Source organism: Galendromus occidentalis, unplaced genomic scaffold (genome assembly GCF_000255335.2).
Source record: "Galendromus occidentalis unplaced genomic scaffold, Mocc_1.1 scf7180000077442, whole genome shotgun sequence".
Lineage (NCBI taxonomy): Eukaryota > Metazoa > Arthropoda > Arachnida > Mesostigmata > Phytoseiidae > Galendromus > Galendromus occidentalis.
The window spans coordinates 849,427-871,085 of NW_003805430.1; the positions used below are offsets into that span (position 1 = coordinate 849,427).

The 21,659-nt window shown below is 52.6% G+C and overlaps 1 protein-coding gene across 1 annotated transcript in view; it reads left to right on the top strand.

Moving 5' to 3' along the window:
* LOC100902021 (beta-1,4-galactosyltransferase galt-1) overlaps positions 1-21,269 on the top strand; it is a 46,756-nt gene extending 25,487 nt beyond the window's left edge. Inside the window, exons 5-11 of the mRNA XM_003743282.2 lie at positions 1,860-2,012; positions 11,503-11,623; positions 16,099-16,280; positions 17,218-17,313; positions 17,556-17,679; positions 20,620-20,702; positions 20,856-21,269. Coding sequence (XP_003743330.2) covers positions 1,860-2,012; positions 11,503-11,623; positions 16,099-16,280; positions 17,218-17,313; positions 17,556-17,679; positions 20,620-20,702; positions 20,856-21,005 — 909 coding nt within the window. The 3' untranslated portion in view covers positions 21,006-21,269. The remainder of the gene's footprint in view (positions 1-1,859; positions 2,013-11,502; positions 11,624-16,098; positions 16,281-17,217; positions 17,314-17,555; positions 17,680-20,619; positions 20,703-20,855) is intronic.
* Positions 21,270-21,659: the final 390 nt, after the last annotated feature.

Consider the following 21,659-nt stretch of genomic DNA (forward strand, 5'->3'; position numbering starts at 1 on the left):
CGCTGAGCCCGAGTCCGCGGTCTACCCATGCTCATGTGATTACATCATTGCGGTGATTCATCGGCTACACAGCGGCTTTCTTCGGCTCCGTACGACCAATGGTACCTCCGTTGGAGGTACCATTCTCTAGATGGAGACCTCCGCAAGCTGGATGGTGGTAGAATCCAATTGGGCTTATTCAATGAAAATCGTCATATATCTCCGTCCCAACTAATCCTTTTTCCAATCTGACTAGCGCAAATGAAAGCTCTCAGACTCAGCTTTCCAACGCGCCTTCGATCGTCGCTCTACGACGAACCGTTCCGGAGATACAGCTCTCTGAAGTTGGTCGCCGAAGCGATTTTCAAAAAGGGGCACATTTCCTGCGAGACAATTTTCAATGTTTTTGCGAATAAAAACTGAACGGATCGACCGATTTTGCTCTGCTTGGTCTCAAAATGCTCGTAAAAGCCTCCTCTATCGAATTGTCGAGGTCAGACCGCTTCAAAGGTCCTAGTTTTTCCGTCAAGTGCTTTCTAAGAGGTCCCTCTCCCACTTTTTTCTTCTTTTTTTTAGTTTCCGATGGCTCTAGCTCAGAGACCACTGCTACGAATCGCACCAAAACTCGGCCAGGTATAGCTCCGACCGAGGTCTATCCGCCACCAAAGTTTCATCGATCTAGTCCACTCAGGGGCGGAGCTAGAATTTTTTGAAGACGAAAAATGGCAAAAAATCGAAAAATTGAAATTTCGGAAAAACTAGACCTGATGGAGAAAATCTGTTAAGAAATTCGGATTCAGCGCCCCCGATTTACCCCGAAATAGCTTTCACTTTCTTTGTAACGCGAAAAAAGTTTTTTTTGTCGAGCTGTGTTATCATTTCGCTTCCGAGTCCGGTCATGTTTCGGGGCGGTGTTCGAATTTTCCAATGAAGGAGCAAGAAGGATAAATTAAATGATATCGGCCAGCTCTGGCTTCATTGGGATGCGGTAGAGTTTCCTCTCTGTCAGAGTTCTAGAGGAAGGAGAACGCGCAGAGAAGAGATGGATGGATGAACCGGCGGAAGGAACGAATGGCATTGATAGTTGGAGGAAGTTCTTCATTTCGTCACGTCAACCTTCCTCACTTCGAGGTCATGGAGCAGAGCTTGGAATAGACCGCTTCGGAGCGTATCGGGAGAAGAGAAAATATTCTCCGGAGGAAGGCGTCGTGATACGTTGTAGTCTGTTGTCCTACTCCGCCACACATTCTCGTGGCACTCGCCTCGCTCCATGCGATCCCGTCACGGCTCCCGTCGGATCAGGAGGAACGAACGATCCACGAAAGCAATTTGAGCTACACGTGAAGTCGTTATGGCATTTATATATGTATTCGCTTTCGCCAGCACTTCTCCTTCGCGTAGCAGGAAGTCTGCGAGACTTGGCTTCGATTCGACGGAGCAAACGTCAGGACAGTAGACCGATCACGGCGGTGCCGCCGACGTTGAGGGGAAGTGAGCAAGCAAGAGCCCTGGGGAAAATCATCAAACGACAAGCCATACATTTATTGGTTTTTCGATGTCGTTTTCGCTTAGAACACGGTCCTCACGTCGTCGGTCGGAAATCGTAACCGATGACCAGCACGGAGAGAGGCAGTGCTTATGGCTCCATACAGTGAACATTCGGAGCCCGGGCTCATGAGCGTTTTTCTGTAGATTTCCCCACCCTCCACTCCCGCTCGGTGTACACAGTCTGCAGAGCGTTGGGTTCCCTTTGCAGGATCAAGATAAACTAAATGCAGATTGTGTGCGACTTGCGGACCCCTCTGGCTTTCCAGGACGCAACCGGGGCTCGAGGACCCGAGGGAGGTTTCACTTTATTATAATAATTTGCTGGCTTCCAGATTTCGCTGCAAAACATCCGGGATCCTGTGAACTCCTTTCCGTCCAATATCGTCCTCGTTCATGACAATGAGCATCTCCAGCAACAAGCCCCGGACGAGCGCAAGGGCCGCATGGCAGTCTGCGTAAAGCCCATCCATTATAATTATGATCAGGTGGGTTCCTCGTTTATAATTTTTCACTCGCTGTCGGAATTCACTGCTTTATCTCTCTTCATCCGATCAGAAGCCTTTCAAGACGACCTAATAGGATCTCACGTGAAGAGGAAGAAGAACCCTTGTGAGAGATTCATCGCCCGATCCGTGGTCGAGGAGTCGGAAAAGCGCCATGAGACTGTCCCCTCTGGGGAGATGGACTGTCGGTATCTCTGAGCTCCTTCATGGAATAACAAGGAGCACGCTGGGAGATGTCCGGATTCGCGCGAGAAGTCGGGGTAACGGCCATGCAATACTGCGGTACGGTGACCGTCAGTGCTGATGACGTATATTTGACAAGCGTGGTAGCAGATAACGGGCGAGCAGCGGTAATTCTTGTAAAATCGCTCCTGAAATGTGGAACAAGACAAAACTCGTTCTGAGATGTGTCCGTTGCAGTCGCGTCTACTCCCTCACGCTCTACGCCGGCCGGAATGAAATTTCCACGGGACGTCAGCAGCCGAACGTCCCCTCAATCATTTGTGCGGGAAGAAGAAGAGAGGACTGTTTCACCTCATTTTTCATTTCTTCATTCCCCGCGTCCAGTGCTCGGGAGAATCATCCACCCGAACAAAGTTCTAGCAAATACGCTTATACCGTTCCTGTCTCCGAGCGCACGACTCGACTGAATGTTCCTAATCATGATCTGCTCACTCGGCGGGCTCGACTGACGACAATTTATTTCTTCCAAAGAGAGAGGATGAATTATTTCCGGCAACCATTAAAAGTAACGACTGAATGATGTAGAGGCTGGGCCGTGGGTACGGTACCGATGTTTTTCGATCATTCGAGGTTTTCCACTATGTGTGATTTGGAGATGGTCAGCGGCGGAGGGACTCGATTGACTCTCCTCTTTCCGCTCGAAATACTTCTTCTCTTGTAGGTACTCATTGGCGAGTCACTCGCGGCAGCGGGCGGATAAGTATGGACAGCAATGAAATACTCCGCTCGATGCCTTGATCGGGGCGTCTCTCCAGAGTTCCGGCCGTATGAGGTGGGGAAAAGCAAGCGGCCGCACAATGAAAAGAGCCCCCCCCCCTGCCGGCACCAGCAACCCTGGATTAATCATTCTCAGAGCGAATGAGCTCGTTAAGACTGCGGTGTTCCTCCACGGGTCCTAACCAGCCTCTCTCCCGCCGCTGCGGGCGGAGGTTGACTACTCTTTCGACCGCCGACGTTGTTATGCGTTGAGCATCTCCTTCCATCCTGATGACCCCGCGCTTCGTAGAAGTGCCCGGAAGTTATCGATCCCTTTAGTTCTCAAAGGATGCGGCGCGGTTCAAGACGTACTGTTGAGAGCACCAAGCAGTGTTCGAGGATTCTGGGAACGGATGAAGTACGAGAGTAGGTACAGGAGCGGGTCTCGCCTCGCTCGAACGAGGAGCTTTTCCTGGAGCCAAAAATGCAAGGATTCGCGTGTTTTGTCGGGCTGAGCTCCGAAAACAAATATGAAACGCCATTCCGGCAGAGCGGGAGGATCTTGGGAGCATTGCGCATATCCGGGGAGGCGAGCGGCTTCAGCCGAACTGCGGGAGCTCCCGAAGCTGGGGAAAAAACTATCCGCTTCCAGGTTATGATCGACTGCAGCCAACTGCGTGGCATAGCGGCTGATAGCCCGCCGTACGCACTCCTGAATTTATCCCCGGCTCGGGCTAGACTACTCAAGATTACGCTTCTAACAACACTAGACGTGTTGCCGACGGCAATTTCCTGTCGTCGCTCGTTCTGGCGGAGCCCTCTCCGAAATCGCTTCGTACACGGTTTATTTTTCGAGCGTCAATACCGTGCACTGTTATGGCCCATTGGCAAAAGTTCTCCTTTCCGCTCTCGATCATTAGATGCTCGAAAAAGGACATTTCGAGCCTTGCTGTGGCGCTTCAGCTGACATAGTCGACGCAGCATCGAGGCTCGTTATGGCTGGCCACCACTTTTAAAAAGCTTTTAATAGCAAGCGAGCGAACGACAGTATACGAAGGTCGGAGACCAAGAAGGCGACAAGAGGAGTGGAGTGACGCCGCGAACGGAGCCGCCTGGATTCGCTCTTTCAGCGGGAAGTCGTTGCGAAATATTTGCGCTGCCTTGTCACGCAACATTATTTTCGCGGCAAGCTGTGCGGGTGGCTGGCCGGAATACCGATCGTCTCAGCGGCGGCGTAGAGAGTGCATTTCAGACTCGGCCGACGGATCTGCACCCCCTGTGAGCTAACAGTCTCGGGAAGTCGGAGTTTGTATGTTCGACTGTATTCTGGAGGTCAACTCGTTGAGGGAAACTGGTCCCTCTCCGACGAGTTCCAGCTGTTCTTGGAGGCTGACTGGGGGCGAGATTACTCAGTCAGTCGCTTTCCGAGAGCTTCGACCTGGAGTGACGATTTTCACTCATGGAAGAAATCATAAGAAGCCCCCACAAGGAACATCCTCGTCGAATTTTTCCCGCGCTCCTCCTTCTGACTTGAGAGAGGTACATGCATGGTCGACCGCTGAAAGATCTCTCCGGAGACCCGAGAAGTTGAAATAATTCTCTCCCAAGATGTTCAGCCCTGTGCTGGTAGGAGATTCCCGAGGCGCAGAGAATGCAATGATGCCTCTCCCTCGATGAGGATAAATATGCGGTCTTTCCGGTTGTCGACGGCAGCCGCCTCGTCTGAGGTCACGGAGAAAGAACTCCTGTGTGCTCCCTGAGACGCTAGCTGTCGAGTTTGCTCTGCGCATTGCTCGAGGCCATCGATCCGCGAAAGACATTTTTCAGACTCCACGAGGTCTCGCATCGGTCGAACAATAGGCCGAGCCCGGCTCGTTGAGCCGGCCGTCCGACGCGAGACCTCGTGCGGTTGAGCAACGCATAACTCCTAATTCGCCCGCCAGCGAACTGAATCAGTGGTGGAGGCTTTCCGACGGCCTTCACCGCCCGCAATGGCATCGATTGAGCTTGTCTCTTCCAGACATCGAATCTTTCCGTTCATTGTTTCCACCCTGACTCGAGAATTTTCTTCGTTTTCTCTTCTCTCGAATGACTGCTTCGTCCCACCCTCGTTCGTTCGCGACAAATTGCTGTTCCGACCGTGCGATTCCCGACAGCGGCGATGCCGTTCCTCCCGGAAAGCAAATAGAATCCCGAGAACGAGAGGGACGAAGTGCTCTCTTGACGGGCAAGCAGGGAAATGCGATGTCGCTGTCTATTCCCGCGATGAATGTTGTTGCGGCAACTGCATCAGAAGCAGCGGGCAGGCCACTCGAAGAAAGCTTGACACGACTTTTTCCCTCGTTGCGTTTCCGACCACGAGCTCAAGCAGAGCGAGGGGAGAGGCTGAGGACCGAAGCCAGACATCGAGCTGAAGTGCTCGGGCTCCCCGTATCCATTTCGTCATCTTTTCTTGCTCGTGGTGAAGCCTGAGAACTGTGATTCCGGAAGTAGTCGCGTCGGCTCGCATAACGAGCCTTTCTGGATCCTCATGGTATCCTTAGACCCGAAATCCTGTGGAGCTCTTTGATTCCGAACAACTGACACTGGACGCGGATAGGCGATCGAGAGAGAGCGTCCGACTTCCTATTCAAACAAAATCCCCCCTTACATTCTTGGAGAAACCGCGCATCGGAGCTCCCGATAAATTATGGGTGTTTTTTCAGCTGATTTTGAGCTCCTTGTGGGCAGACGGTTTGTGGATCGGGCCGGCGCCAAGTGAGAACGCGTAGCAAACTTGGCGACTCGCTCGCTGGCACTCGTCCTTACGCCTGGGTGCGACCAAGTGACTTAGAGAGACGACTGCACGATTACGGAGAATTCAGTGACTGGCTCGACGCTACTGGGCCACCCTCACGCTGTGATCATCGTCCTCGTCACCGTTGTTCTCGTCGTCATTGTTGTCCTCGTCGTCAAAACCTTCGGCAGCATCATCAACGAGAATGTCCTCTGTCTGACATTATGTCTCTGGCTGTACGTCGACAGCGGTGACGGAATAGTTTACTTGACGGCGACGAGAATCTGCGTCGGAACAGTCCTCCTGAGCCGGTGTGAAGCGAGGCCCAAAATTCTCCCAATGACTTCGGATTTTCTTCGAAGAGCGCTGAGGTTCTTGTCGAGTGGATCTCGTACTCAGGCATAGAAGTCGACTGGGGATAACTCGGGCAATGTTCTCCGTGTAAAATAAGAGAGAAATGTGGAGGAATGCCTGGTCCCGTTTTCTGAATGAATGTCCTCCTGCGGTAGGAGTTTCTGGAGAGACCCAATGTCGTCCAGTCGGATGGGAGCGTTCAAAGAGCACTATGCGAAGAAAATCGAGTTCTTTCCGTCGATCTACTGCTCTGTAAGTTGCTCTCATAGACACTACGGAACGTATGATCCCGTTCTCGTAGAAACTCCTACCCGCGAATGAGAAATGCGGGTGGAGTCCCATTCGGGCGTGGTCTGAACCTGCCTTTAAGCCACCCTAGACAGTCGAGGCGGCGGCGGCGGCGGCGGCGCAAAAGGCTTCCCTGAAGCATCGCGTGGAATGAAAGCATCAGCAGATGCAGATCATTTTCTAATTGATTCAGCCTCCCGCGGAGCGTTCCATCTCTGCTCGGAACTTTGGTCGTCTCCACGAATTCATTTGGAGCTCGACTCCCTCCTGTTCTGAATGGCGGTCGAATGTCGGCCTCCTTCCGAGCAACCAGCGACATTGAGCCATTGAGACTCGGGGGAAGTTCAAAGAGCGACTAGTCTCCTTTCGGTCATCTGCTGCAGAGGAGTCCAAGCTCGCCGCTCGGACTCAAATCAAATCATTGTGCTGCGTGTAAGCTTGGTCCACGCAATGTATGCGAGAGAACTCGTGCATGCACTAGGCCTAGGAGAATCAACTCATACTCGCATCCGCTATCAGAAAGTGACTCTGCTTTGACAAGCGAGTCATTATGCAAACCGACGGACTTGCCCCTTCCATGTTCCTGTGGAGATTTGGACATCGTCCACGTCGCATGCCGAATCAGAGGAGCATGCTCCCAGAGTTAGGAAGGTTCGCGATAACGATCATTCCCAACAATTCCCAACTCGTTGGGAGAAGGTCGACTCACGGGGGAAGCTCCCGCAAACTCTGATTATCTCCCCTCGACGAGACCGGACATGGAATCCCCGAGGAGAATACTCTTGGAAGAATAGCAGGGAATCATATGTCGTCTGCATTCAATAGATTTATGATAATACCCACCGACCGGGCTTTCCTGCTGACCCACGACGGCGCGCTCCGGGGAGAGAGCTCCAGAAATTCAGCTCAGGGACACGGGACCGCGGGTGGCCCGGGAATAATTCCGTCTTACATAAAGGGAGAAGGAATTTCATCTTCTTCCCCATCCATTAGCAGGCGAACCAGTGAATCAGTAGATCGGGGCCTTAGCCGAAGTAGAACCGGTAGTTTTGGCCGCTCGAAGAACTTCCCTCATCGGTCCGATGCCTGCGCAGGATATGCGTCGAGCCTTGAAATTTTATTCATCATCCTTCCCCCGGTCGGCTCGGTCGATAATAGTAATCTGATAAGTTCTCATCGCAGCAATCTTCATTATTCTTGGCAGACAGCGGCACCGAAGGTTCCCTCCGAGGGGGTATCATATCGCAAGGGAAACATAGGGCAAGACCGGTAGAGAAAGTATTCGTTTCCGCCCACGATCCGTTTGTGGGGAAGCTCCTGGCTGCAGGTGAATCACGTGCACGAGCCAGCTTGGCAACTCGAAGGCTCGTGGCTTACGGCGCGCAGGAACAGACATGCTTTTTAGCGTCGGTCGATCGGTTGGTTGACTGCTCGGCAGCTGGTTGGTTGGTCGGTCTCGCTCGCGCGCTTTCTGTGAGCCGGAGTATGCGCATAAAAGCCCAAGTGCAATTCATTTCCACGGATTGTGTACACTAGCGACGGGTGCGAAACGAGATGATCACGCCTAAGCTCATGCTAATGACATGCAGTCTTGCACGAGTAGATCTTTGGAGATCCTGCTCGCGCCGCAAGGCAAACAGGCACCCATAAAGGCGTCCCTACGCTCGCGGTTCGCGGACGGCGCCGTACCTGCTACGTCTCAAATGTTCCGGGGCGGCTAGCACGGGGAAACAAGTCAAGAAACAAGACCATCAATTCTAGATGGGTATAGCCCCGAGCGCAACTATCGTCTGACGATGAGTCTGTCAACACAAATCGGGCTCGAGCTCCGTGGGATGGAGTCCGGCCGGAGACGGGAAGCTTTCCTTCTGTTCCTCCAATCACGGGCTCTGAGCCGCGGGTCCGCGATCTCCTTGCGACGGAGCTTTCCCTCTCGAGACCTAGACGCGATCTTTTTTCTAAGTCGAGGCAAATACCGTCGTCTGGGACGGAGGAAAATGCCACCAGAATCACTTGAGGCGGGAAAACTTCGACTCAAACAGGCTTTAATGGACACGGGTCATGCCTTCGGAGCAGCTGCTCCAGCTGTTCGCTTCTCGATCCAATGCATCGATCGAAAGGTTTATTGATCTTTCCACCCACTGATTGTTTGTCAACTAGAGCACGCTGACGGGCAGCGCTGCTGATTCCCCTTTGTCCACGTCGACTGAAGAAGGGCTATTGCTAGTCTTGGCAGCCTTCTGCCTCACTGCGTAGCTCCGCCATCCGTTCGGAAAAGCTTCTCTGGGAGCAGAAGCAACGAGGGGACCATCGATCATTTGCCCGGAACGAATTCTATCGGGAATGAGTTTTGCTCATTGCTTCTGCTAATGATTTGATTTTGAGAACAAGGCCCTCTCAGCTGCCTTGGGTGCTGCTGCTGCGAGTGCCCTTTTCGCGTTCGCAGACTCCGTCCAACGTCTCGCAGACTTCATTTGTAAATCATGGCAGTTCCGACGAAGACACTTGAGTGACGACGTGTTTCAAACGGAAGCGACGGGCGCTCACCGATCTGCGTACATTAGGAGGCTTTCCATAGGAGAACCGAGTTCCCGTTCGCAAGCCGGCGTCGAGTGATATTCTGGAAATCGAAAGCTCTCGCTCAAGTTTATCCGAGTCTTTGGAGAGGAACGCAATGCTATCCCGTTCAGCCGGATGCCTTTGCTCTGTTCTCCGGTGAGCCGCTGTGAGCAGCCGTTTGGGATCCTGGGGGAATAGCGGCGGCCTCACGGCGCTCCTGTGTTCAGGTTGGCTGCTGTTCCTGCCGCCGCCGGTCGACGTCGTCTAGTGACACAGACTGGGAGCGAAAACAGAGAGAGAAGAGAAAAAGACGCTTCGAGCGGCCCAGTCGAAAGGCTCGCAAGACTGCTGGAACCGGACCGACCGACTAACCCAGTCAGTCTCCTCGCTACAGGAGACCAGATGCCGGACCGGGGGTCCAGGGCCTGAACCGGGGAGAGGGACATGCTTCACGGAACGGGCTCGGAATGGAGCCCGTCCGCTGTGAGTGAGTCACTCTCGGTCGCGTTTGGAAAAGCAATGTTCCCGACGAGCGACAGCCGGTCACAGCGGTGATGATGGCTGGAGCAAAAAGAGTGAGCCACCCGGGCTTTTGTGCTTGGACGGAGCGACCGTCATGAGCGGACACTTTTCCCGTCCAAATGAAAATCCAGCGAGGCTGGCATTTCATTCAGAGAGCCCACTCATGGCGGAATGCTGCCTTGCCTGCACCATCCATACCGCAGACGCAACGGTCACGGCCGTCAGAGCGTGTTGGCCAGGTCACTTCATCCGGAACGCCTCATCAAAATCGCGTTCGGCATGGAGCAGCTCTTGTCTCGTGGAACGGAATCGTTATCAGGCATACTGCTAGCTACGACGGGGAATACGTCACGAGAGCCGTCGACTAGGAGCGCGCTCCAAGTGTTGCCTCCGGGACTGGCTCACCTCATTTGGAACACGCAGTCAGGATACGAGCGCCCCCGAAGGCGGAATGCGGGCAGTCGCTTCTGCGGAAAGCACAAGGAGCCACGTCCTCGGAACAGGAAACGAGTTTCGTTCGGGCATGATCCGACTACGTTGCCGCCCTTGTCCGTGCCTGTCGGTCCGTGTGAAGGGCTCTCCTTTGCGCGGCCGTGAATGGCGCCCACTTTACGACGCTCGGTGACATTTCGATGTCGTCGAGAGGAGCCATCATGGCCATGGCGGCGCCGGCGACGACGTCAATGAGTGTGGCGTAGTCAGCACTGGATCAGATGTCCCGAGTTACTCGTGCCCGGAATGCCTCCCGGACAAAAGGGAAAACCCAGATGAAAGCGAGCCAGCTGATCATGGTCAAGTAACATTTCGGAACGACACCGACGCGGCCATACGGAGGTTCACGAAATGGACGAACGCCAGTCCAAAGCTCGGGGCGAGCCCTCCTTCCAATCGTTCCGAACTCCGTAACGAGTCGTCTTATTCTTCCTTGTGACTCCTTCCGACCGAGACACGTGATCATCCTTCCACGCATTTTCGGACTTCTGCGGAAGCGACTGTTCATGACACGTCCCTTGTGATGGGCGTATCCGCTGCTACTGGTCTCTTCCACCTACTACAAGCAAGTGACTCACATGGGAGATCTTTGATTGGAAGACCAACAGCCACGGGCAGACACGCACAAAGGTCTCCGGCCAGGCATCCGAACAACGAGCGATGCGGCTCATATAAAGACGGATCGACAGACGGGACCGCAGGAACGTACTACAGACATGCGAGCAGACTATCTGACAAGAAACAGAAAAAGCGTAATAATGTGTTGTATAGCATGACATCCGGGCTGTCGAGTCATCCTGCTCGGAGCTCCAATGTTGAGCTGTGGTACGCTGGGACAACCAATCGATTGCTCTGGTGGTGTTCCGCATCGGAGTCAACTTGCATGGGACGGAGATGTGCCCCAACATCTAGTGGGAATGCAAATGGAGATGAAGAATTATGCTCGAACCAATATTCGAAAATCGTGGCGAGACGGCGGATCTTCGTCTCGTCCGATTGTCTGTGACGGCTTCGACCTCGAGTTCGGCGCGGAGAAGAATCCCGATCTGCCGAAGAAACGAGTCAATCCACTCGACTGTAATTTTCCTTCCGTGCCGTATGCCTGGCTCGCTATTGTAGTTTTCACCGGGGTACCTGACTCGAGAGTCGGATCCACCTTTCTCTCGACCTCGCCTGTATTGACACTGATACGAGCAGATCCCTACGCGAGACGGAGTTCGCTATCATGAATCATTGGAGAGACAGGGAAGGGACGAATTGCCTCGATGCTGAACAATTCCGTTGGAAAGGTCACGATCACTCGACCGATGAATTTTTCACCTTCAGTCGAGAGAGTGACACACAGTGAACGTTCAGACGATTGTATCGATCCAGGTAGTCCAGACTCGGTGCACGCCTCCTCATTTGCTGGCCCTTCCACCATCACGCGAACTCCTCGGACTGCGAGGAATCAGCATCAGCAGAGACCGATCAAAGATCACTGTCAGTATCTATTTGGGGGACAAATTCATTTCCTTACGAGCTCCCACCCTTCCCTTCCAGTTATCGAAGTTCGCCGAGTTCGTCGAGTTGCACCGCATTCTCGGTTATCAACATTTCTTTTTCTACAATCACACGATGGGCCCTCAAGTGACGAAATTGGTCGAGCACTACATCGAGAACGGTGAGTACGATGATCGCATGGGACTCTTCCGCGTGGACTCCGATAAATAATCATTTCTGATTCCTTCCTGCTGATGGCTTAGCAACCTCTGTGGAATAAACGCTGTCCAACGACGAGCTCATCTCGATGAGACAGAATTTCGTTGCCCCGCCGTCAGCACCCACGTGCTAACGAAACTCATTCCCGGAACTTGTTGCCGATTTCGAGCCGGAGAGTGCTTCATGGCCACAGTGTGCATATTTGGGCTAATTTGCATACTCCGTTGAAGTTCGACGCGATAAACGCTCGTTGTTTCCATGCGTAGGTTATTCGAGCCACCGCTGTTACGGCAACTTGTTTGCCGACTCTCGCTAACGCCGAACGCATCTGCGAAGCTTCTCGATGGGCTTGTTGCGTCCGTAAGGTGCTTAGCGTCTTAATGAACAAGTATACAATATTGAAGTAGAGGCTTGCGGCCTTCCTCGACAGCACTGACAGGCGGTGACTCCCCGACGAGGAATTCTCGCTCCTGTGTTTACACTCGAGCTGAGGCTTTTCCGCGCGCAACTTCATCAGCGTTTCCAGTTGGCTTCCTACCTATCTATGCGGCCCTGTGGTAGCCTCGAATACGGACGAACACGGTCACGCGCGACCACAGGCAAGACTTTCGCGTATTCACCGCTCTGGCGATCGTAGCGACGTCGCCGACGCACGACGGGACGATGGAGGGGAACACAGCTGATTCCGGGACGAAAAAGCAGACAATGAGCGCTTCCGATTGATATTCTGATCCCCGGATCGAGATGTGAGGCGTCGAAAAAAAGGAAGACGACGCTCAGCACGAAAGGATCGCTTCATTGTTCGCTCCAAATCCCCGAATCTTCGCCGGATCAAAACCTTGACGATGAGATGTCTGAGAGGCTTGCCCGGGGATGTCGTCCCTCTTGCGCACCGATCGTCGGCACTCCGTACCCGGGGAGGCTCGAAATCCGGGAACTTGAAGCGCATCCCCCGGAACCGAAGACCGTCATCGATCGGAGTCGACTGCGCGCAACATCAATGGATGAGCCCCGCTTGAGTATTCCTCCGGCGGAACCCGGTCCTCCGCCGGCGGAACATGAGGCATTCAGAGACTAACTCGACAGGTAGCTCACAAGCAACTATTTCCGCTATCGACATTCGCTCGTTCGCTGCGCCTCCGATCCCAACTGTTCCGGGACCTCGACGTGCAGCGTCAAAGGAAGCTATCTGAGTCAGTGAGTTCGCTCGGCCACCTACCCGCACAACAAGGAGAACACCGTGGAAGCGCCGGCTCCAGGGACCGGGACGAAAAGCCGATCCCAGTTGGTACATACTACGTACGCACAACATACTAGCGAACAAGAAGAACTCTTGCCCGGGAACACCATTGCTCAAGGGAGTTCGCGACTATGACGTGCTTAGTGTCTGTTCGACCCTGCGCGCCGTTGTCCGTCAGTAGCCACAACTTCAGCGATGCGATGGGTGGTCACGTACCTAGGGCACGCTTAGAACAGGCCTGTGTGCGAAGGGGCCACCGGTCGTCAGCCAACACAACGACGAGCTAGAGAACTTTCATAATCGCCTCATCGCGATGACTGCCAGGCAGGAAAGCTCGGTGGGTTCGGGATCCCAACGACGGACGCTTCGGTGCTCGAACACCTTTTCGAAGGTATAAGATCCGCCCCCCATCGCGCCTCCGTCAGGCGAGTTGGAACTCGCCATCGTCATGAGGTCATCGAGTTAGTCCCTTTCCGCTGCAACAACCTCTGATCCGACCTTGATGGACGGCAGCGCTGCCTCTCGATGGTGGGATGAACGGTCTGACCGTAGCCGTTATCCCCAATCGCGTTCCTGGCTCGTCCGAGTCGGTAAGGATGAATATCTGAGTTCGTCGCTGTCACGATGACGCAGAAAAAAAAGCGGATTCCTTCTTCGGTTTGGAGTCGACGGTTCCGACTCGACGGCCTCGGAGCTAGACGTCAGATTATGAGACGACTGCGTCCCCGGGGTGCGACCGTGGGTTGGAGAGAGGAGCGTGTTGACCTTCTTTATGCGGTTCCCTGATCCCATCGTGTCAAACACGCTTCTGCTCTCTGAGCATAAATGTATTGCTGAATACGAGATCACAAAAAGGTTGTGCGATATTTCGCAGTTTGCCGCTCTTTGTCGAACCCGAAAATGGAGCACGATGGGGTTCAGAAGGTCGGAGTTTCCCTTCTTCTAGTCACGCGAAACTTTGTAGAATTCTCTCGACGTAAGATCTTGCGTCAGAAGTCCTGGAATATATTGTATGCAGTTCGCTCATGAAAACGTGTGAGCCTGTTGCAAGAGTTGAAGGCCAGCACCCGAGGTCGTCGGGAAGAATTTTCATAACGAAACTGTCCAGCAATTTCTTCGCCAACGGATTTCCCGAATGTTCTATGTCTCGCGATCCCCGTTACCCCGGGCTTCATTTTCGTCAAGACGTAATTGTTTCCCTTCTAACAGTCGCATCGATTCGACGGACGCTGTCAATGTGTCGAAGGAAGTAATTTGTTGGGGAAGCCAAGCAAACACAATATTTTCTCGAGAAGAGTTCTTTCGTAACCCTCATCGTCTGGACACTTGACAAGTTCCCTCTGCTCTAGAACAACCGTCAGACGACAACAGTCTACTCCTGTTTGGGCACACGAACGCCTACTATCTCCAGAAAGTCGCAAGGCTCTGCTCCGTATCTCGGGGGTATTGAATTTTTCCATTCATCTTCCCGGAGAGTTTGACCTCATGCCAGCGGAGGCGACAAGAGCACGGAGATCTCGGGAAGTGGGTTCGGAACTTTCGAAGGGGAGCGGCGGCGGATCCCCTGGATATCCGTTCGGCGGAATTCCCAACATAGAGAATTTCCCGGTCCGAATTCGGCTGTGCCGGCGGACGCCGAGGATACGAATAGCGAGACGAAGTATCGGCGCTTGAGCCTCCCGTGGAAACGATGACGTCATCAGGAAGAAATTATTCCACGTCGGGTTTTCCCTCCGGGCCAGATGCCGTGAGCCGACAAGATATCCTCATTATTATGGACAGCTAAGGCACGTACACAGCTAACGGAACAAAGACTTGAATGGCCGGTGCTAGCGAGGAATCCTTTTCGCTTTCGGAGATGTTCGATATCTATTCCCATTCGTTCGGTTGCTTTTCTACACGCGCATCAGCGAAAGTAGCACGGAGCATAAATACCGGATTAGTCGGGCCGAATTCTCGTTGTGGGAGCTGCTCTTCGAACGTTCGGCTGCAATAGCTACCCCTCTGCCGTCCGATGAGTGTAGAACAAGTTGGACGCGAAGCTTCGCGTGGGAGAAGAAGAGTAATCTGCTTCGAGTCGCCCCGTAGAGGCATTCCTAATCAGTCAGGAGCCGACAATGACATCGTCCCACGAGCGCAGTTGGTGGGGTCTATTGTGCTCCTTGTTTTTGGAGCTTATCAATACTTTCCTCATTGTTTGCGTCTTTTTTTTTGCTCTGGATGCCGGCTTCGCTCCGGTATCCGCAGATATCTATCCTGCGAAAATTAATCCTGCCTGTATTGTTTCACTCGAAGCACGCTACGGAAGCTGTCACTAGCTTCAACGAAACGAGCTCTGAAATCCGATACGCAGAGGAGAATAGAGATCCGGTGGGACAGCTCCCCCGAATCGGGGCACTCGATTAACCATCGCACCTAACTGACTCGAATCCGATGATACGTGTCGAAGCTTCCGAAGGCAACTGCTTGAACCCGACAACGATCTCTTTGTTCAGAAAGGACTCAAATCGGAAGAGCTCACCCCGTAGACTACGAGAACTCTTCAACTGCATTTATTCAGAGATCACGTATCAAGTCGCGAGAATCGCAAGAAGAGAAATTAATCTAGACCGGCGTGGAGCATTGAGTAGCAGTCAATAGGTGTATGAGAACTCCTCGACTTGTTTATGGTACAACAAATGCTACCTAATCACGTGATCGCACATTTATCGGCAATGAAGCTTTGCCATTCTGCGGAGAATCCTCATTTTTGATAGCATCTTTCCGTCTGGCGACGAAATACGGACAACAATCGGAGTTTGTCCCCGCTCTGCTCGTGCTGGGATCGTAAATCCTACTCGAAATTCTCGCAGAGTCGTCGGCTGACCGATATCTTGAGCTGATCACACCGTGCTCGGGAGATCCGAAGTTTCCTGAACACTCATTGGACGTGCAAAACAAGCTGGAGTGTCTGAATATCGATCGACTGCCAGGGAATCTGATTGCGGAATTATTTAATACTCCAAAATACTATATTCGAATCTCAATGAGACGCGTTCCTCTACGTTCGTATGCGAGACCCTGATCAGCTCATCACAGTATCGGATCTTGCTTCGTTGGATGCGACCGCAATTTCCGCTGCAGGAAGGAACTCGACACCGAATTTTTCCATTAGTGATTGCGAGCTTACTCACTCAATTCCCGGTTTCCCGTTTCAGGAGTGGCTACCGTGCTTCCTTGGCAACTGGATCTGATCTCTCAGAAAGAGATCCGAACGGAAGGTCTCTTCGCAGCGCTGAACGATTGTCTATACAGATCCATGTACAGATTCCAGTATACAGCTATGGTGGATTTCGATGAAGTTATTGTGCCTAAATTCAGACCGAACGCGACTGTTTTGGTAAGCGTCCGGGTATCCTACGGGAATTATCGCGGGTGATCCGGGCACGGATAAGTGGTATTGTCGATTCTCAATCCGGAATGCGTAGCCCCGAATTAGAATCTGAAACTTGATATGTCACCTTGACCCTATCAATTTCGTGAACAATTCTGTGAGTTTGCCATTCACCACGTGATGCATGCCAGCGATTATGAGTTCGGAGAGGTTCTCGAGACCGATTTCTGCACGTGCCTTCGTAGACTTCCGTCAGCTCGAACCACGCTCGCTGCAAGGCCATCGATACCGACGTATTTTCGTCGGAGACATAAAGGCGAGAAACGGGGCAGCTTTGTTCATTTTTTATGCCGAGAGAATCGAGCTACAGTGGCTCGGCACGAGCTAACGGAGGTGCAACAGTGCGCTTAGAATTGACGCCTTGTCGCAAGAGTGTTGTAGGCAGCCCATATGCATTTATATGAGATCCCCGTATAAGTGGCTCTCAAAGTTTACGGCGTGGGCATTTCTGAGTTCCTCCTGTTGTGGGTATAACATCCGTGAGGATTTCGCACAGCCTCGAGCGGGTTGTCGCAAGCTGAGACTTGAATACGTATGGAATATACGAGGAAGTGTCGCCGGCGGAGAACCTCAAGGCAAATTATAGAAGCTCATGTTTGGAAACCGATTCTCAAGCTGAAATTCCCAGCGGAATGATTTCCCGTGATAGTTCGGCGCCGGCCCCTCCCGAAGATACAATACAAACCATAGGTTCGGGAAAGCAAAACAATTTCTACTTTCCCTTCCGAAGCTCATATTTTCCTTGAGGATTTGTTCACGCCCCTTATTGACATTCGTTGTCCGTTGGCTGTTGTTTGTCGAACGCCCTCTAGTTTTGTCGCCAAAACGGAAGCGGAAAAATCGTTCCGAGAATCTAAAACAAAAATCTCCCTCCCTACCGTAGGAATTATTGCAACAGTTGAGCGCAACGAATCCCACCCATGACGGTGCATTCTCCTTCCAAAACGCGTTCTTCTACCTTCAGTATCCGGATGGGGAGGTGAGTTGGTCCTTTCTGTCATCCCCGAAGCGTTCAGTGGATTAGGCTCCAAAGTTGGTTGTGACGAGGGAGCCCCAGAGATCAGACACCAACGATAATATCGCTACGTAGACTAAGCAATAAGCCCGAGAGGACTCTTGGGAGAACGGCTCGAGGTGTCCGCTCAGGAGAGCGGCCTCCCGGGTAGCTGCTGAGTGAATATCTCTCCTCGGGAGATACAGCATAAAGCTCTCTTATCGCAGGTACCGTTCGCGGACCCAGCCGGAGAACTGCAATATTTGCGCAAAACCCGCCGGAAGGGTAAATTGCACAACCATCGACTCCGCTCGAAGTACATCGTCGTTCCCGAACGAGTTCAAGAAGTCGGTGAGTCTCCTTGCGAATTTCCGAGATATACCGTCCCAGAAAGGATATATATCCACCGTGCGCATGATCCTCCGCTCTTGGAGGATGGAGTGACTTTCAAGGCGTATCGATCCAGGGATGGAAGCCGACGCTAGAAAGTAAGAGCGGAGGTTGAGATCGATTGAGACGAGCTCAGACCCATCCTTGGCAGGCGGGAAACGGAGCTCTGTGACGCGAAATCGGAATTTCTAAATTTGATTTCCCCCGCCGCAATCTCCGGCATCGATCTCCTCCGAAGTCCCTTGTAGCACTTGACGCGCTTTGGTGTATGTACGTGAACCGGAAGGGAAACTCGTGTCAAACGTTAGTGGGCGCGGTCGCATGCGCTTGATGGCGCGGCACGAGACGCGTCTATTGTCCTCTATTAGCAACTATCGTTGTCAGGCATCCCGGTCGACGTTGTTCTTTGCCCTCATGGCTTCGGGGACCAAACTTCAGAAAGCTAGACAAACGAAGCGAAGGGGCAAGAAGACCGTGTCAAGCTCCTGTCGAGCCACCGGGTCGCGGCTTTGTTCTTCTCAGGCGTATGGCCGCTTGTGGAGCTTTAGATGGACTATTCCCGGCTTTCTTGTTCATCTTCCGCTTACGTGTTCATCGATAAGGCGCGTTCTGTCCCCGTATGTGCAGAGGAACCTAAACACTTACCCTTGGCTTGCAATGGGGACGATTAGTTGATGGCGGTGGCGAACGATGCCGCAGAGAGAGGTCATGCCACTCGGTCATGATTAATTGCTCTTCTTTCAACCATTTATCCCAGATGGGAGGGATGAAATGAGATGACCGTTGGCTCTGTCACATCTCTCATCTGGTCTGTCATAGTTCGTCCTTCATCTTCCGATCGACCACGTGCCATGGTCTACCCTGTCCGCGGGTTTCGTCTGGTACTCACCATCATTCAATCTAACGTCGCGTCGTTGAGTTAGCGTCACGAGACGCAGCGTCCCCGAGCCCCGGGGTTCTCAAGGCCGTACTGGAATCCTCCGTGGAATCTATGACTCCGGGAGCCGAGATGTCTCGAATTATTGTGCTGGTTCGGGTCAGGTCGATGCCGAGAATAAGAATTTCTCCCCGAATATTGACCAAGAGACCTCCCGCGCTTCCACTCCGCCTTGTCATGTCTCATCGTCATTCTGACGGCTATCAGCTCCCTTCCCTCCGCAGATTACTCCCCACGTCGGACATCGGCGTCGGGATCGTTTATCTCAAACGCGGTATCTATCCCCGTCGTTATGGCTCTTTCTTATCTCAGGTCGTCCGTTACATTTTCCATTTTTATCTCCCTCCTGTCTCTTATTCTCTCCATCTGAAACCTCAGTGACCTTTCCTTATCCGATCTTCGTTGGGACCTATCCGCCAATTCCTCTCAGGCTGTCGTCGCCTATTCCTTCTCATCGATATCAGACGGAGAGATCGTGGTAGGTTCTTGGGGCATTCTCTGGATCGTTGCCGCGCCCTCTCATTGGCAAACCACTGACACGGATCGTCGCTTTGACGTTGTTGCCGGGGAACCCGGCACCGGGCGGTAGCGGGCAACGCTCCGTTGCTCTCTGGGGTGCGTCCCAGCTCGTCGGCGGAATCGGAGACGCGACGTCAACGAGATGTTATTGCGAAGTCAAATTTCGTCAGACTTCGATATTGGTACGATTGTCAGCTTCGATTCGGCAATGTATCTGTCAGCATTAGCGATCGAAAAAGCCGTGCTTCCATTCTTGGCTACGACCGTTCGCTGGATCTCTTCTACCGCTCTGATGGAACCGATTCGGAAAGTTACCTCAATGCCTCCGCATGGGAGCTGAAGCACCCCGAGGAGGAGGGGCTTGGAGCCGCGGAAGATCCGTCTCCAGCGACGCCCGCGTAGGATACATTCGTTGAGCGTGAGCTCCGGGGGCATCGGATGTGAATAGAAGCTCACTGACGACGGTGTTCTACATGGTAGATCAACTCGGAACAAGAGTTTATCAAGAGAGTCTTCCATCTCCCCGAACACAGTTTCTTAGATAGGAGCTGCCCCGGCTTTGTCTGCGATGGACTTGAATGGAAAGGTGCGGGTGTAGAAGGGCGGCTGGACGGAGTTTTAGAGTGCAACGCCCACGCTATAGACAGAAAATTTATTATCGATCTTAAAAGCCGGGAGGGAACACTGTCATAAATAAGTATGCTGACCGCTGAGAACCCATTCTTCTGTAAGGCAGGGCCGGCCGTGGATCGCTCAGCCTTCCACCCGGTCGGACTGAATGGCTCAAAGAGATCTGCAGGTCTATGTGTATCACGTCTGCTGAGAGTGGGCTCGGGAAGAGCTCGGTACAAAGCGAACGTAAAGGAAAGCTCGAACGAGTCACGAGACTGCTGACACCGACCGCGCCTGCAGAATAGGGCTGGCGCGCGGAGTTTTTGTTCGACGGTCCCCACGGCTGAATCTTCCGAGTCGTCCATTCTCGCCGCCCGTCGAAGTGGATACGTCTCGCGTGGTCCTTCCGCATGTGTCGCGAATAAAATATCAAGAGGTCGGCTGACCGGATCGCGATTTTCGCGCATAGAGAATTCGAAACTTTTTCATCTCTTCCAAGTTCGATGGTAGCTACGAGATATCTCTTCGCCGAGCTTATTCGAGAACCTCAGTGCGCGTGGAAACGCACATTATTCACACTCGAGGGAACCGTTGGGATATTCGAGTCCGTCTGACTCCATTTAGGAGCTGCGGTATGATCGATGGGACGGCCGTTAATTTTGATATTGTCCCTAGAGTATCAACATGGAAAATTTTCGCTTGCGGATGCTCCATCGGCCTGTGGTCGCGTCTCCAGAGTGCCCGTTATTCTTCATGATTCTCCTCGAACAGTCGACTTCGATCTGATTTCGATTCTGATCGCTGAAGCTAATTTCCTTGTTCTCTTGTTCCAGGGAACCATTTCGTGTGGGAATTTATGCCCGACTATCACATGTTCAACGTCAACCCGACCGCAGGCTTCCTCCATCATTATCGAGTGAGTCATCGATGAGGCATATTCCTGACATCTGTGTCACTTCCCGTTGTCCTGAGAGGGAGCGGGACCGTTTGAGCGTTTCCTTGGTCGAAGTCTACGGCTGTGATGAAGGTGTTCAGAGCGCGACGTAGCTGATTGCAATGAGTGTTTCAGGTTTGTGAGTTCGGAGGAGATGGGTGCACCGTCAATTCTTCATCAGTGGTGGACAAATCTTTACATTCCTACGCGGAACGACTGATCCGAGCCTACTCTGAAGCCATGGCTGTGGTTCATCCGGCCAACTACACCAAGTATCTACAATAGCTCGATCGACTACGTTTAGATATTGTTGGAAAGTGGACAATTGACATGATTGCTATGTGAAGACCCAAACGATCGTATCAGAGAGTTCAGCGAAAAGGTATCGGATCATGACACGACTACCAGTGTAAGAGTCTGCAACCGTCAGTTCCTCGGGGAAACGAATGATCGATCGATCGATCCTTCAAAGGTGGAGACGGGGCAGGGGTATTTTCTTCTGTCAGAAGAGAGCAGAAACGGTGTATGATAAAGAAATGGTTGTACAATAAAGATGAATGAATGTTGGCTTGATGATAATTTGTCTAAACTCCCCGTGTTTTTCTTCCGTTCCTCGGATCCGATGGGTCTGATCTGATTCGGAAGCGATGAACGAGTGCTTCTCGACCGAGAGTTCAGACACAAGAAATTCCAGGGGAATCTGGCGCCAGCGGAATCTCCCCTTGAGAAAAATCCTCCCTTCGCGCACCCGCTTACAGAAAACCGCGGATATGAATATGGGGGACCTGCCTTCAAATGAGGCGCGTTCGACGGTCCTAGGAGCGAGTCATCGACGTTTCCCACGTCGGCGTCGTTTTATCACATGAAATATTAGCGTCAGACAGCCCCGCGTGCTATTGTGGTGGATAAAAACGTCCTGTGACGATGGGTAAAAACTGA